The 15726-nt window shown below is 29.4% G+C and overlaps 1 protein-coding gene across 1 annotated transcript in view; it reads left to right on the top strand.

Annotated features, from left to right (window-relative positions):
* Positions 1-3359: 3359 nt before the first annotated feature.
* LOC114171313 (trichohyalin-like) overlaps positions 3360-15726 on the top strand; it is a 33738-nt gene continuing 21371 nt past the window's right edge. The window contains exons 1-3 of the mRNA XM_028056431.1: positions 3360-3401; positions 7505-7735; positions 8078-8162. Coding sequence (XP_027912232.1) covers positions 3360-3401; positions 7505-7735; positions 8078-8162 — 358 coding nt within the window. The remainder of the gene's footprint in view (positions 3402-7504; positions 7736-8077; positions 8163-15726) is intronic.

Genomic DNA, 15726 nt, shown 5'->3' on the forward strand with positions numbered 1-15726 from the left:
ACTTTAAATATTTATTTAATCTCATTTATTTATTTTTATAATTATTATAATTTTTTGGATCTCTTATTCTCTTAACAAATAAATTTTTCGTCCTAAAAAATGAAATTTCTAGAATGCATTTTATACAAAATTAAAAATATTTTAAAACTGTACAAAATTAAATTAATATTTTAAAACATGAATTTGATCGTATAAAATCATATTATTAGTATCTATATATAAATATTTATACAATTGTATAATTAGTTATTAAATTAAATAATTAGTTATTGTAATATATATTACTTGTTTCACGCTCGTAGAAGAAAATTGGGCTTGCTAGAGGAGGAATATGACTCTAAGTTGCTAGAGGATTCTAAAAAAATACTAATGATTTTGGTAATGTTGCAAAGACCAGAGGTGTGCATTTGTTTTATCTTTCTAATAACTCTAAAATATCATATACATATTTTCCTACCTTTCTTTTTCTATTTCTTAGAAAATCTTTTTAATCTCATGTATATAACCATATTCACCCACGTAACAATATATCTTTTCAATAAATTCATTTAACAAATAATCATCATTTATAACTCATTTATAGTGTAATAATTACTTTATATATCTTTCAGAATAATCTCTTATCTTTCATATTTTAAAACATCATTTAAATAAAATAAATCTTTTAAATTAATAAACCATTACGTTTCTTGTAATAACTTTCTAAATAAATACTTTTTTAAATAATTAATGGTCACTTAAAAATATTTAACATCTTTTAACAATATCTCGTAATATTTAATGACATATATCTAATATATTTTTAATTAAATAAATTTTAAACCATTTTGTCTTTTACTTTAAATATTTATTTAATCTCATTTATTTATTTTTATAATTATTATAATTTTTTGGATCTCTTATTCTCTTAACAAATAAATTTTTTGTCCTAAAAAATGAAATTTCTAGAATGCATTTCATACAAAATTAAAAATATTTTAAAACTGTACAAAATTAAATTAATATTAAAACATGAAATTGATCGTATAAAATCATATTATTAGTATCTATATATAAATATTTATACAATTGTATAATTAGTTATTAAATTAAATAATTAGTTATTGTAATATATTTACTTGTTTCACGCTCGTAGAAGAAAATTGAGCTTGCTAGAGGAGGAATATGACCCTAAGTTGCTAGAGGATTCTAAAAAAATACTAATGATTTTGGTAATGCTGCAAAGACCAGAGGTGTGCATTTGTGTTGTCTTTCTAATAACTCTAAAATATCATATACATATTTTCCTACCTTTCTTTTTCTATTTCTTAGGAATTCTTTTTAAATCTCTTGTATATAACCATATTCACCCACGTAAGAAATCGTATATCTTTTCAATAAATCCATTTAACAAATAATCATCATATATACTCATTTATAGTGCAATAATTACTTTATATATCCTTCAAAATAATCTCTTATCTTTCATATTCTAAAACATCATTTAAATAAAATAAATCTTTTAAAATAATAAACCATTACGTTTCTTATAATAACTTTCTAAATAAATACTTTTTAAATAATTAATGGTCACTTAAAAGTATTTAACATCTTTTAACAATATCTCGTAATATTTAATGACATATATCTAATATCTTTTTAATTAAATAATTTTTAAACCATCACTACAAGAAATCAAGTGATTAGAGTCCCAATAAAACCCTTCCAAAATCCAAAAACCGATGCTATCCAAAATTTGCGTGCGAATAAGAGCGGACTCAAAAAAGAGACGGCCTATCCCATTGAAAAGTGACTCTTTCATTTTTTGACACATTTACCTATGTTGCCAGTAGCGTGGGTCTGACCCTCACTTCCAATTTAATATTTAAATGTTTGTGTTGTCAATAGCGTGAGTTCTAACCTTTTTTTTTAAATAATTTATTTGAATTTAGGTTGGACCCTCTCTTATTAAATTTATTATCAAATCTACTGGTGGACGTTGATTACCAATTGCCTCAATCAGAATTAATCATTCTAAATACAAATTAATAATAATAGAATCTCAAGTCATTTTAAACATTAATTAATATCCAACCAAATTATATTTTCATTTATAATTAAGATATATATTTAGGAAGTGCAATTCCAAGTTATTAACTAAAATATACTAGCAACATAGGAACCAAAATACTAGTAACATTGCACTTCAAAAGTGTATAAAAACCTAACCAAAATGACAGAACAACATATAAGAACAAGTGCCATTACAAATCTCAAAATGACAGAAAAGTTCATGAAACCTAACCAAAAGTGTTAATAAATATTACATGAGAAAAGAGAAAAAAAAAACATATTTTAAAAGTAGATTCTCTTGGACAGAACAACACAGGAAGATAGAATTATATTACCTGCAAAAACAATAGAAATAATTAGAATAAATACAATGCACAAAGTGTTCTTTGTATAATAATAAGTCCTCATAATATGTATATATTCTTTGTATAATTCATATCAAGGCTGGTGATTTCTTAACATACCTGAAGCAAATTCTTTTGAGATCAATTCTCCCATTAGTAAGACACACAAAGGTAATATGAACCCCTAGTTCCACCCATCCACTCCTTGGTTTCATTCTCTTCCTCAACAACTACATCACAGTTGGTGCTGACACAGGCCTTATAGAGGTTCTATCACCATAACCCCCCGCCCCCAATAAATCTTTGATCGGATTTACCACCAAGGGAAATAGGAGCTTGGGAAGTTCCAAGCAAAGGTTGAAGTTGAGCTTGCTCCTCCAATATAAGGGGTATAAAACCCCTTTTGAAATGGTGTCAAAGTCAGGATATGGCCTTTGTCCTTTCTTGTAGGTACTGGAGCCTGTGCAAGGTCTGCTCTACTTGTAAGAACCTGAAAACATCAGTACCATATCCTTTAATTGCGAATGTAGAAAAGAAAAAAAAATTAGATTAACATCAATGCTTTAAACATTCTAATTCCCAATTGTCAAATTTACCTATGTTGATGGATGTTTCTAGTGCTAAATGTGAACTAATCAGAAATACAAGGAGCCATTTACAAAATTACAATAAAATAACTTTGTTACTTTCTTAAAGTACTAAGACTCAAAATGATAGAATCACTTAACAATAGGAACCAAAACAATGACAGGGTATAATTATATATCCTCAGAATTGGAAATAATCCAATTCTTTTGATGATAATGCAATGTAAACTACACAAACAAGAGAAGGAAAACTAACTACATAAACCATAAATTTAAAGGGCATACTTCTTTTTAAAAGGGTAGAGAAATCTAGGACCAATCTACAAAATCTAAAACTGCCAAGCTAGAAAAAGGCAGGATATAGTAAATATTTAGAATGGGTTCAGTGAACGACGACGACATACCTCTCAGAACAATGGTATCAGGCTCTCGCTAACTTCAAAACGCGAAATGCTCCTATGAGTCCTTCGTCATTCTGTTAAAATCGTCAAAACCAGAAACAAAAACGACAAGTTTGGGTGAGAGAGCGAGAGACATGGAAGGGGAAAGTAATAAAAGCACATGACTTGCTTAACTTTAGAGATGTTGCTTACCACACCTCTGCTTTGAGAGTCACCGGTAACAAAGGGAGCTAAAATTAGGGCTTTACATTGGGACTCATCGTTGTGGCAAAGGAAATTGAAATCAGGGTTGGAAAGAAAGGGGAAATGGGAAACAGAAAAAAGGTTGGAGAAAAAAAGGGAAAAAAAAGAAGCGGAGCAGAGCGAAACCTGCCCTTTTGATTGAGCAGAGTTACTAGCTCCCAACCTTCAATGTCCCGGGCACATTAGGGATTTTTATTGGTAGCACATCAGGGGCCAACACCAAATTTTAGAGGTTGATTCATGAAGTTATTTAGCTTCAGTCGAATTCTAGCACTGAACGATGGGTTAGGGTTAGCAATTGGACGGTGTGAAATGGCTAAGACAATGAAACCTCCTTGTAACCTCAAGTTTTAAAAATATACTATTTTTTTTAATCAATATTTTGATTTTCCTTAAATATTGAATATTAAAATATATAATGGAGTCCCTAAAACCGACGCTTAAGATGTAGAAAGTTAAACGCTGCATCATATATTAGCTGTTTCTCACTCACCTAACATTTTTATTCAATAAAATAAAATTCATATAACATGTGTCGGTTAAGCCAACTAAAAAGCTTTTTAACCGACTCTAATGATGTTCACCTCTAATCCAACGTAGCTCAACGGAAGCTAAATTGTGTGATTCTTGTACTGCATTTTGTTTTTTTACTTTAAATATTTATTTAATCTCGTTTATTAATTTTTCTAATTATTATAATTTTTTGGGATTTCATATTCTCTTAACAAATAAATTTTTCGTCCTAAAAAATAAATTTTTAGAATGAATTTTATACAAAATATTTTAAAACTGCACAAAATTCAATTAATAATTTAAAACATGAATTTGATCGTATAAAATCATATTATTAGTATTTATATATAAATATTTATACAATTGTATAATTAGTTATTAAATTAAATAATTAATTATTGTAATATATATATATATATATATATATAATTTATACACAAATTTTATTTATTAATTTAATCACTATTAGTAATCATCTTATTAATAATTTGATAGTTACGTTTGACGGATTTCACTCTCAGTCATTTCAGTATATATAGTCATCATCCCTAACATTAAATATATGCTATAAAACATAATAGAAACATATTCGTATATATTTATATATTTATTATGTACATATAATGGATCATGCTTCTACTAATACACGCCGAAATAGAAGATACATAAATCTGAAACTTTTCCGATTCACAGCTTAGAATATATATATATATATATATATATATATATATATATATATATATATATATATCAATATTTCAAAAAATAAAAAAGTCCACAGCATTTAATACCCATTAAATCTATTCAATTCTAAAAATAATAACAAATCAACAACATTAAATAGACAAAAAAAAATATTATTCTGATACCAATCGAAATTTTTTGGTTAAATCATGTATTAGTTTTATCTCCTTCAAATATTTGAAGAACTCATTCATATAACTACAGTATAATACTATTAATATTGTGTCAACACTTGACTCGTAGAACCCTAAAACTATCACAAATGTTAGGGCTGGGCAAAGTTATTCTAATTGCACTGAATTATAAGTTATTTGTACTATATTATACTAAAAGAATTAAACTATTGTCAATGAAAACTGTATTGTATTATTTTGTAGTTTAGTTTAAAAAAACTAAACTTCTTGTATTTCAGTGCAATTAATTGTATGAACTGTGTGTTTTATTCTTCTTTTTTATGGTACCAAATATAAGAGTTAGCATAATTTTTTTTCAAAGAGGCCAAAATAAAAAGTTAAAACCATGCATCATTTATCCTTAACTTATTAACCCTACATTCCATTTCGTGTTTTTTTTTTCATAAGATTTTTAAGAAAAATGAAATTTATGTATAAACTAAATTATGTATATGTAAATTAAAAATTAAAATATAATATTACATGGAAAAAATTGTTTGTGTCAGTATAAGTTGTTGAACAAAAAAAAAATCGAAACTAATTATCTTGAGTTAAAAATGTGATAACATTTTTATAACTTATTGATACTTAATTTCACTACTATTTCTTTTCAAAACTTGATAAAATTTTCATAAATTAATTTACAAAATAGTTAATTTTAATTATTTTAAAAAAACTTTATAGAAATCAATAGTCTCGTAGATGTGGAGAAGTTCAAGCCTATACTTAAAAAAAAACACTTCTCACCTTACACTTTGGTTGATAGATTTTATTTTTCCTCTTTAAGAGATGGATACATGAACTCTGACTAAAAAAAATCATTTTTGGAAGTGACTGATATTTTTTTTCACAACTTTTTACTTTAATGTCTCTAAGCTATGCTTTAATGGTTTTGTGATAATCCACAAACCACATAATCACAAACAAGATATTTGGAGATGTATTAATTTTTTGATTTTGTTTTTTATAGGAAAATCTATATTTTTAAGTAAAGATAAATTTTTCCTATTTACTATTTACTTAGTTTTATGTCTTTTTTTTTGTTTACGAGAACCTATATTATGAATGAAGTGGGTAAATACTACCTAGTTTCTTAATTGAGATGCAATGTTTAGTTGAATAAGTTATTTAAGTAACTCAAAAATCGTTCACAATCATTTCGATTCAAAAACATTGTAGTTCGATTCAAAATTAGTGTAGTTCGGTTCAAAAATAGTACAGTTCAAAAATATGATATGGTATATAGTAGTCAGTTTAATTCATATTGCACTTACAATTCAGTTTAGTGCAGTTAGATATAACAAAATAATATTTAGTTAAATTCAGTTCAGGTAAACTATTTTTTTAGTTCAAAAATAGAGCAATTGATTCAAAATCAGTGCAATTCGGTTCAAAAATAGTGCAATTCAGTTCAAAATCAGTGCAATTTGGTTCAAAAACGGTTCAAAAACATTGTAGTTAAGTTCAAAAGTAGTGCAGTTTAGTTAAAAAATAGTGTAGTTCAGTTCAAAAATAGTGCAGCTTAGCTCAAATGTAGTGTAGTTCATAAAACAGTTCAGTTTATAGCTGTTTAGTTCATATTATAGTGCAGTTCAGTTCAATTCAGTTTATTAGAAAAAAACAGTGCAGTTTAGTTCTCCTGACTGAGGAGCAATTTGAAATTTGTGTTTTTCAAGCAGTGTAGTCAGAGAGGTTGGATATATACAATTTTTAGGTTTAAATACACTTTTGGATTGCCCACACTTTTTAGGCTAGTTTAGATATCTTAGTTTTGGATATATATTACTTTATATTTTAATAAAATTAAATTGTAGAAGCTATATATGTACTAAATTATAACAATAAAAACTTTATAAATTGAAACCTTACTACTAACTAGTATTTATCAAAAATCACGTGTTATTTAAGCTCAAAATATTAACAAATTCAGCTTATGTTAGCCTAAGAAAACCCCTCCTAAATTTTTTGTTACATTATAGTTTTTTTATAATATATTTAAGTAATTATATTTTCTTATAAAAAAACTAGGCATATTAAAATTCATTATTTTAGTATATCAAATTAAAAGATGAGGATATAAAAAATTTATTTTAGAATACTAAAACAAATTTTATTGAATATCAAATTTAATATGTTGATTATCTAATTTTACCTTCTAAAATTTGATAACAATATACAACAAACTCCTTCACCCTCTTCTCTATTTGCTCGCTCTAGAGCCTCTTCAAATATTTTCCCTTCTTCTCTCTGTTTTCTACTACTTTTGACGTGGATTATCGTTCTCATCTATTTTTCGCTTGTGAAGGTAGAGAACACAAAATGGTGATGAAGAGCAAGAGTAAGAAACCCAATCCATGTTCTTTGATATCAATAGTGTGCAATGATTTTAATTGTTTATTTTTTTATTATTGTTGTGAACTTTTTGGGTTGCAGAGATTTAGAGTTAGAGGGTTTCGTTGAAGAAGAAGTACAAGGTGATACGGAAGGTGAAAGAGCACAATAGAAAAAAAGCGAAGGAAGCGAAGAAGCTTAGGCTGAGTGGGAAAAATAAGGTTGAGAAGGATCCTTGTATTCCCAACAATTGGCCTTTTAAGGAACAGGAACTCAAAGTTCTTGAAGCTCGAAGAACGGAGGCCATTGAGGAATTGGAGCAAAAGAAAGCCGAACACAAGGAGAGGGTAATTGTTTTATCATTATTCAACTCCCATTTCATGAATTATTTCTATCGTTGGTTGATTATGTTTATTATGATTTGGTATGTTACATGATCAACTAAATGAATGAATAAATAAAAAATTTCGGTAGAAGTTTTATGTAAACCTTGTTCCTGTAGAAAGTTCTTCATGGACAGGAAGAAAGATATATGATAGAAGATAATGAGGGTGCTTGATTGTTGGTATATTAAAATGTTTTTGTATTATTGTATCAGTGAAGATTGACTGTTGCTACGAAGAAAAATAGTCCTTTGTGATTTCTGTTTTCCTTGGAGTTAGGAACTTACTATTCATTACTTGTTTTAGGCTCGTAAAAGGAAATTGGGCTTGCTAGAGGACGAAGATGACTCTAAGTTGCTAGAGGATTCTAATAAAAATACTAATGATTTTGGTAATGTTGTTGTCGCGACCTAAATTGCGACGGGATGATTTACTAAAAAAGAAAGGATTTGGAAAAAGAGATTAGAAGTCGCCACCATAGTTTATTCTCAAAAACTATGGAAAACCATAAGAATAAAATAAAGTCTACGAAAACGAAATTTAGGGTCCGAGAGTCGGTTACGCGTAGGGAAGGTATTAGCAGCCTACAGCGCCCACCCAAAGGCGGTACCTTTAATTAAAGGGTTAAATATGTTTTTAGTCCCTCAAGTTTCAGTCAATTTTGGAATTAGTCCCTCATCAAAACTTTATACCAATTTAGTCCTTCATCTTTCAAAATGCGTGAATTTAGTCCTTTTAACCAAATTTTGTTAAGTTTATCTGACGTTTCAAACACATTTTATGATAGTATTTAAGTTAACATGGAAGCAAAGATGTGTCAAACAGTGTAAATAATTTAAATACTATCATGAAATGCGCTTGAAACGTCAAATAAACTTAACAAAATTTGGTTAAAAGGACTAAATTTATACATTTTGAAAGATGAAGGATTAAATTGGTCAAAAGTTTTGATGAGGGACTAATTCCAAATTTCGCTGAAACTTAAGGGACCAAAAACATATTTAACCCTTAATTAAATTTGCAAAAGAGATGTGTTTATTTAAATATTTATTTTTCCCATAAATAAGAAAAAATTTTGAACAAAATCATTTTTTGAGTGAAAGGGACCCCCGACAAGGGTTAATTCAGGGCTACGTAATTCAGGACTACATATTCTCATTAAAAAAGAAAAATCAGGGCTACATAATTCTTTATAAAACTATTTGAAAATGATTTGGAAAACCTTTTGATTTTTGGAAAGTGAGCCTGACAAGGACTTGCCCTGCTCCTACGTATCTCCATTCATAATAGAGAATCAAGGATCACGTAGTTCTTGATAAAACTTGATTAAAATATTTAATTCTTAAATTTGTCTTTTGACATTTTTGAAAATAAATGTCATGCGACGCGTGCGGCCAGGTTGACACCAAAATATTTCTATGATTTTTGATATTTTGAAAAGGAGTGTCATGCGACGCGAGCGGTCGAGTAGACACCAAAATCATTTTAATAATTTTGTATTTGAAAAAGGAGTGTCGTGCGTAAGCGGTCGATTAAACACCAAAATCATTTTAATAATTTTGTATTTTAAAAAGGAGTGTCGTGTGACGCGGACGGTCGATTAAACACCAAAATTATTTTTTTATAATTGTTGTATTTTAAAAAGAAGTGGCGTGCGACGCGAGCGGTCGATTAGACACTAAAACTATTTTTATAATTCTTGTTTTTGAAAAGAAGTATCGTGCGACGCGAACAGTCGATTAGACACTAAAAGAAAAAAAATATTTTAAATTTTATTTATTCTTATTTTTATTAATTTTGAAAATTATTTTAATTTTTATTTCAATTTAAAATATTTTTTATTATTTTTGAAAATGATATGATTGAGATGTGATATTTAATAAAATAAAAAGGTAAAATTGGAAATAGCAAATGAAAGTGCATAAGTAAATATGTGGGTGCAATGAGAAAAATTCCACACATAGGAATGAGGTGCACATAGAAGAAATACATGGTGCATAATGTAAACTAATGACCAAAAATAAATTCCAGCTGCATTAACAAATTAGCAACTACTTTAGCAACCTAGAGTTATCACTGGGTGCAGGTATTTCAGATGTTGCTTGTGTTGCTTCATCTGATCTTCCTCTTTCATCATTAGGTACAACTTCATTGTCCTTATCTTCATCTTCTTGGGCATCCCCAAGGCCCTGTATTTGCTTACCCGATCTTAAAGTAATAGCACTTACATTTCGCGGGTTGATTACAATTTGTGCAGGCAAATTGCTCGAGCCTTGTTGAGACTTCATCTGATTTAACTCATTTGCCATTTGTCCAATCTGGTTTTGCAAGTTTTGATTGGTTGCGTCCATTGTCTATTTCAACTCATTGATTTGTCCCTTCATCATGTCAGCCATCATTTTCATCATTGCTTCCATGTTTGAGTCACCAGAGGTTGCAGCTGGTTGTGGTTGTTGCCTCTGTTGAGGTGGAACATAGACTTGTTGGTGTTGAGGCTGTTGATTTCCCCATTTCTGGCTGGGATATTCCTTCCAATATGGGTTGTACTTGTTGGAGGACAAATCATGGTTGTATTGCTGCCGAGGTGGTCTATTATTGCCATAGATGTTTGCAGCATATGCCTGAGGTTGTTCATTGTCTAACGTCCCTGTCTCTTTTAACATAGAACAAGCCTCGGTAGGATGATTAGCAGAAGCACAAATTCCACATAAGGTAGAAGGGATAGGCTTTTTCTGTAAGTCTGTCAAGGTCCTTACCATGGCCGCTAAGTCATCCAACTTCCCTTCTATTTTCTTGTGATCTGCAACATATGAAGCTTCTACTCCATGGGTTCCCTTCAATAGAGTTATAGAATTACACCTTGTGGAAAATTGTTGATGGTTCGACGCCATAGTTTCAATCAATTGACTTGCATTTGTTGGCGTTTTGTCCACCAATGACCCTCCACTTGCAACATCTATCATTTGTCTATCCATGATACTCAATCCCTCATAAAAGTACTGAATGAGGAGATGCTCGTTTATTTGGTGATGAGGACAGGAAGCACATAACTTTTTGAATCTTTCCCAATACTCGTGAAGACTTTCTCTTTCTTGTTGCCTTATCCCATAAATATCTTTGCGAATAGCAGCAACTCTAGATGCTGGAAAAAACTTTTCCAGAAATAATCTTTTCAGAGTCTCCCAAGTATTGATGGATCCTGGTGGAAGGCAATATAACCAATTCTTAGCGGCATCTTGCAATGAGAATGGAAAAACCTTAAGCTTGATATGTTCCTCTGTCACTATTGTAGGTCTCATGGATGAACAAACAACATGAAATTCCTTCAAATGATGGTATGGGTCTTCTCCTGCTAATCCATGGAATTTAGGTAGAAGATGGATTAGTCCAGACTTAAGCTCACATTCTCCATCTGGATATTGGATGCACATGTTTTGTGTAATTGCTACATCTGGTGAAGCCAACTTCTTATTGTTCTTTCTTCCATTCTATCTTCTTGAATTTCTGGTTCAGGTGATGGATCAGAAGATATGTTAATCACCGGAGGTGATTCTAGTGTACACTTTCAGTGGTAGGTTCAGATGATGATGGTGCTATTTTAGTAGAACACCTGAGTTCAAGTCTCCTACGTGATTTACGCAAGTTCCTTTCAAGTTCTGAATCAAGTTGATAGAATTGACCCGGATTGGCCCGAGTCATGCACTATGTAGTCCACCTGAAAGTGTTTCCCTGTGTGTTTTTTTTCTTCCTATTCTTGTTTTGGAGAAAGATTTCAAGAAAGAAATGAGTTAAGATGCCGTTGGGTCTACTCCCAGGAAAGAGAGGTGCGTCACAGTGGACAACTTAAATACCAAGTCTTTCCTAGACAGAGTTTTCCAAACTAGTCTCAAAAAATTTCTTAAAAGAAATTCTTAATCAAAACAAAAATAGAACTTTGCATGGAATATATTAAAAGAAAACTAAAGACTACAAAATAACAAACTCTATTAAACGTATATGCGTAAAATAAATAAATAAATAAAAATAAAAATAAAATAAAATAAAATAAAATAAATAAATAAAAACAAAATCAAAATAAAAGAAATACTAACCGTACTCACCGGCAACGGTGCCAAATTTGATATCGCTGTCGTTAGGCGATCAAATTACCACTACTTTAGCAACTTCAGTATTGCCAGTTAGTAGTGAACAAAATAGTTAGGGTTAAGATAACCCTGAGTCGTCTCACAACGAATACAGAATTGATCTCAAATATTTGATTCTTAAAACTGCAATTAAAACTAGCAACTATAAAAATAGGGGGATTTTGATGTGCAAAGAAAATGACACGGAAGATTGTAAACACAGTAATAGTAAATAGGTCAATTCCACTGCTTTTTCTAAATAAGATTCTTCATTGGTTATCTAGAGATTATTGCTAAATTAATTATTGTTGTTGATTTACAAATCAATCAATGTAAAGACTCAATTCATTTGTTGGCATCCTCACTTTTAATCAAAGTACATTCTCAATTAAAAGTGAGAATTGTTAGGTTGTCCATAGTAAATTCAATCAAAGTACAGTCTCAATTAATTTTACTATGCCTAATCATGTCTATTCCTTTATTTCTTCACCAAATAGAAAACTTAATTAATCAAAGTAATGTCTTGACTAATTTTAGTTAAAGTAATTACCACTAATCAAAGTAAAGTCTCAATTATTGGCAAAAACTTATTTAATCAAATGAAAGTTTCTAAATAAAATCAAAGTAAATCTCAATTTAATTTAAAAACCTTTTAACTCATATGATTAGCATGCATGTAGATTTAAAATCATTATTTTCTATTCGATTAAGTAGCAAAGGACATAGATAAACAAAAACCACAACAATAATCAAAATAACAAACACATAAATTCATCTAACCTCAGAATCCATTTAAGAAATTACAGTGGAATCAACCCTAAAAGCTTAGCCCTCCATGGCTTTGATGGAATACATGATGATATGAAGCAAAGAAAAATAAAAGAGAGAATGAGAGATGTGGTGGAGACGGTATCTGCCAAAACCAGAGAGTTCTAAGTGTCTAAGTTGTGTCAGTCTTCTGCTCCCTTAAGTCTCTTTATATAGGCTTTAACTGGACTTTGGGCTTTATCTGTCAGTTGCTAAAATCTTTTATTTTTATTTAATTAATTAGCAACTTAATTCTGTCCAATTTCCAATTCTGCCTCTCTTATTTAGGGTTAGGAGAGAAGAAAATTAGGGTTAGGGTTTCATGACTAAGATGGAGGAGATGATGACGTGGCAAGATCTGAGTGGTCAATTTGGTGAGTGGAGGATTATGACACGTGGCTTGTTCTAGTTGGCTAATTTTAAAAAGTGGGGATTGCCACATGGCATGATCTGGTTGAGTGGAGTTTAAGTGGTAGGAGGGGTGCAACTTAGTGAAAAATGGGGGTGCAGAACAGGTTTTTGGTGGTCCACTTTAGAAGGAGTGTGCAAATAAAATCTGGGGTGCATTTAGCTTCTGATTTATTCTTTTCCAGAATTTTCTGATTTTGGACTTATTTTGTAACTTTGAATATTTTAAATCCACACTATTAATGACCAAAAATAAATTCTAGCTGCATTAACAAACGTTAGAATATCCAATAATATTTTATGCAACTAAAATCAATTTTTACGCCACTTTTACCAAACTTACTCAATAAATCCAATAATCACAAATCCTAATTAAATCAATCTTTAAGCACAGAAAATTCAATTAAATCCCCAAATTTAAATATTAAATGAGGGCAAACATTTGAACTCATCATAAACACATCCTAGCCTAAAAAAGGAAATTAAAGAGTAGGGTGTGTGCTAAGTGAAAACGCGGGTACATAAGGTGAAATAAAACTAAATGTACCGGGTGTGGGGTTATTACATTTTGGAGTGCATCAAGTAAAGAAAATAAAAACAAATCGTCCAATTATAAAACATATTTGCATAGGTGTGTGAATTAAGTTATGGGGGTGCACGAAGAATTAAAGAATCTACCCAATACCCTAAACCTAAATCAAATTATTCTTCCAGAAAGCACATCACCTAAAACTCTTCTTCCCCAACTTCATCTTCTACCTCACGATGCACCAACCATAGACGCTACTCACTGCCAAGTCGCTGGCGACGCGGCTAGCAACGGTGCCGGCCTCCATCATCGTTCTTCCAGTGACGGCGGCTTCGCCTCTCTCAAATGCGCGGAGCACCACAACATGGCCTCCATGTTTGCGTCTCTCTTCCGCCTGGTCAACATTGTGCTACTCCGATATTATCAAGCCATTACCGTAGACATCCACCATCAAAACGTGCCGCCAAAGAGCATCAACTCCACAACACCACACATCACCGTGACCCCTTTTCTCTCTATTCAAACCCCGTCCTTTCCAGTCCAATTTCAGTTTTGATTGTGGTTTATTAACTTCAAAGTTGGAGATGAAAGTAATATTACAAAAATAACCTGCTATGCGCAAATCTTTTTCGTTCCCTTGTGTTTGTTCTTTAATTATCGTTGTCGTTGAATTGTCGGATATACACCTTTGAATCTTTTTTCTGGGTTATGGCTCTCAATTGAATTGAAATGGAGATGAGTAAATTAATGTTGATATGAGGATGAACTTTTTTGGACGAAAATTGTGAGAAGATCCTATTACAGTGAATCTTCTCCTTTTCTCCCCTCAAAATGGCATTTCCTCCCTCTATATTAACGTGTTCTTTAAAAACTGATTGAAGTTACTGCTATCAAAACATCAATTGTTCCCTCCCATTAATCAAAACTGTTTTCCCTTTTTTTTAATTTTTAAATTTCAATTAATTAAATAAAGAAAACGTAAAAACAAATGAATTTATTTTAATTCAATCTTTAATTTGAAAACAAAATCTCTTTTTTTTATTATTATTTAAAAATAAAATAATAAATAATAAATAATAAAATAAAATAAAATAAAAATTTAAAGAAAAACTTTTTAATCAATTTTATTATTTTTTTAAGACAATTTATTACCACTTATTTTTTTTGGATATTTTGGAAATAATTTTTTAATAACCTGGACGAATTTGGGTGTTGACATCTACAAAGACCAGAGGTGTGCATTTATGTGTCTTTCTAATAACTCTAAAATATCATATACATATTTTCCTACCTTTCTTTTTCTATTTCTTAGGAAATCTTTTTAAATCTCATGTATATAACCCATATTCACCCACGTAACATATATCTTTTCAATAAATCCATTTAACAAATAATCATCATTTATAACTCATTTATAGTGCAATAATTACTTTATATATCCTTCAAAATAATCTCTTATCTTTCATATTCTAAAACATCATTTAAATAAAATAAATCTTTGAAAATAATAAACCATTACGTTTCTTATAATAACTTTCTAAATCAATACTTTTTAAATAATTAATGGTCACTTAAAAATATTTAACATCTTTTAACAGTATCTCATAATATTTAACGACGTATATCTATATATTTTTAATTAAATAAATTTTAAACCATTTTGTCTTTTACTTTAAATATTTATTTATCTTTTATTTATTTTTATAATTATATAATTTTTTGGATCTCTTATTCTCTTAACAAATAAATTTTTCGTCCTCAAAATGAAATTTCTAGAATGCATTTTATACAAAATAAAATATTTTAAAACTGTACAAAATTAAATTAATATTTTAAAACATGAATTTGATCGTATAAAATCATATTATTAGTATCTATATATAAATATTTATACAATTGTATAATTAGTTATTAAATTAAATCATTAGTTATTGTAATATATATATATATATATATATATATATATATATATATATATATATATAATTTATACATAATTTTATTTATTAATTTAATCCCATTAGTAATCATATTATTAATAATAATATTATGAATGAAAAAATAAAAATAACCGAACCTTCCTAAAA

This window comes from Vigna unguiculata, unplaced genomic scaffold, assembly GCF_004118075.2.
Source record: "Vigna unguiculata cultivar IT97K-499-35 unplaced genomic scaffold, ASM411807v1 contig_20, whole genome shotgun sequence".
NCBI classification, from domain to species: Eukaryota; Viridiplantae; Streptophyta; class Magnoliopsida; order Fabales; family Fabaceae; genus Vigna; species Vigna unguiculata.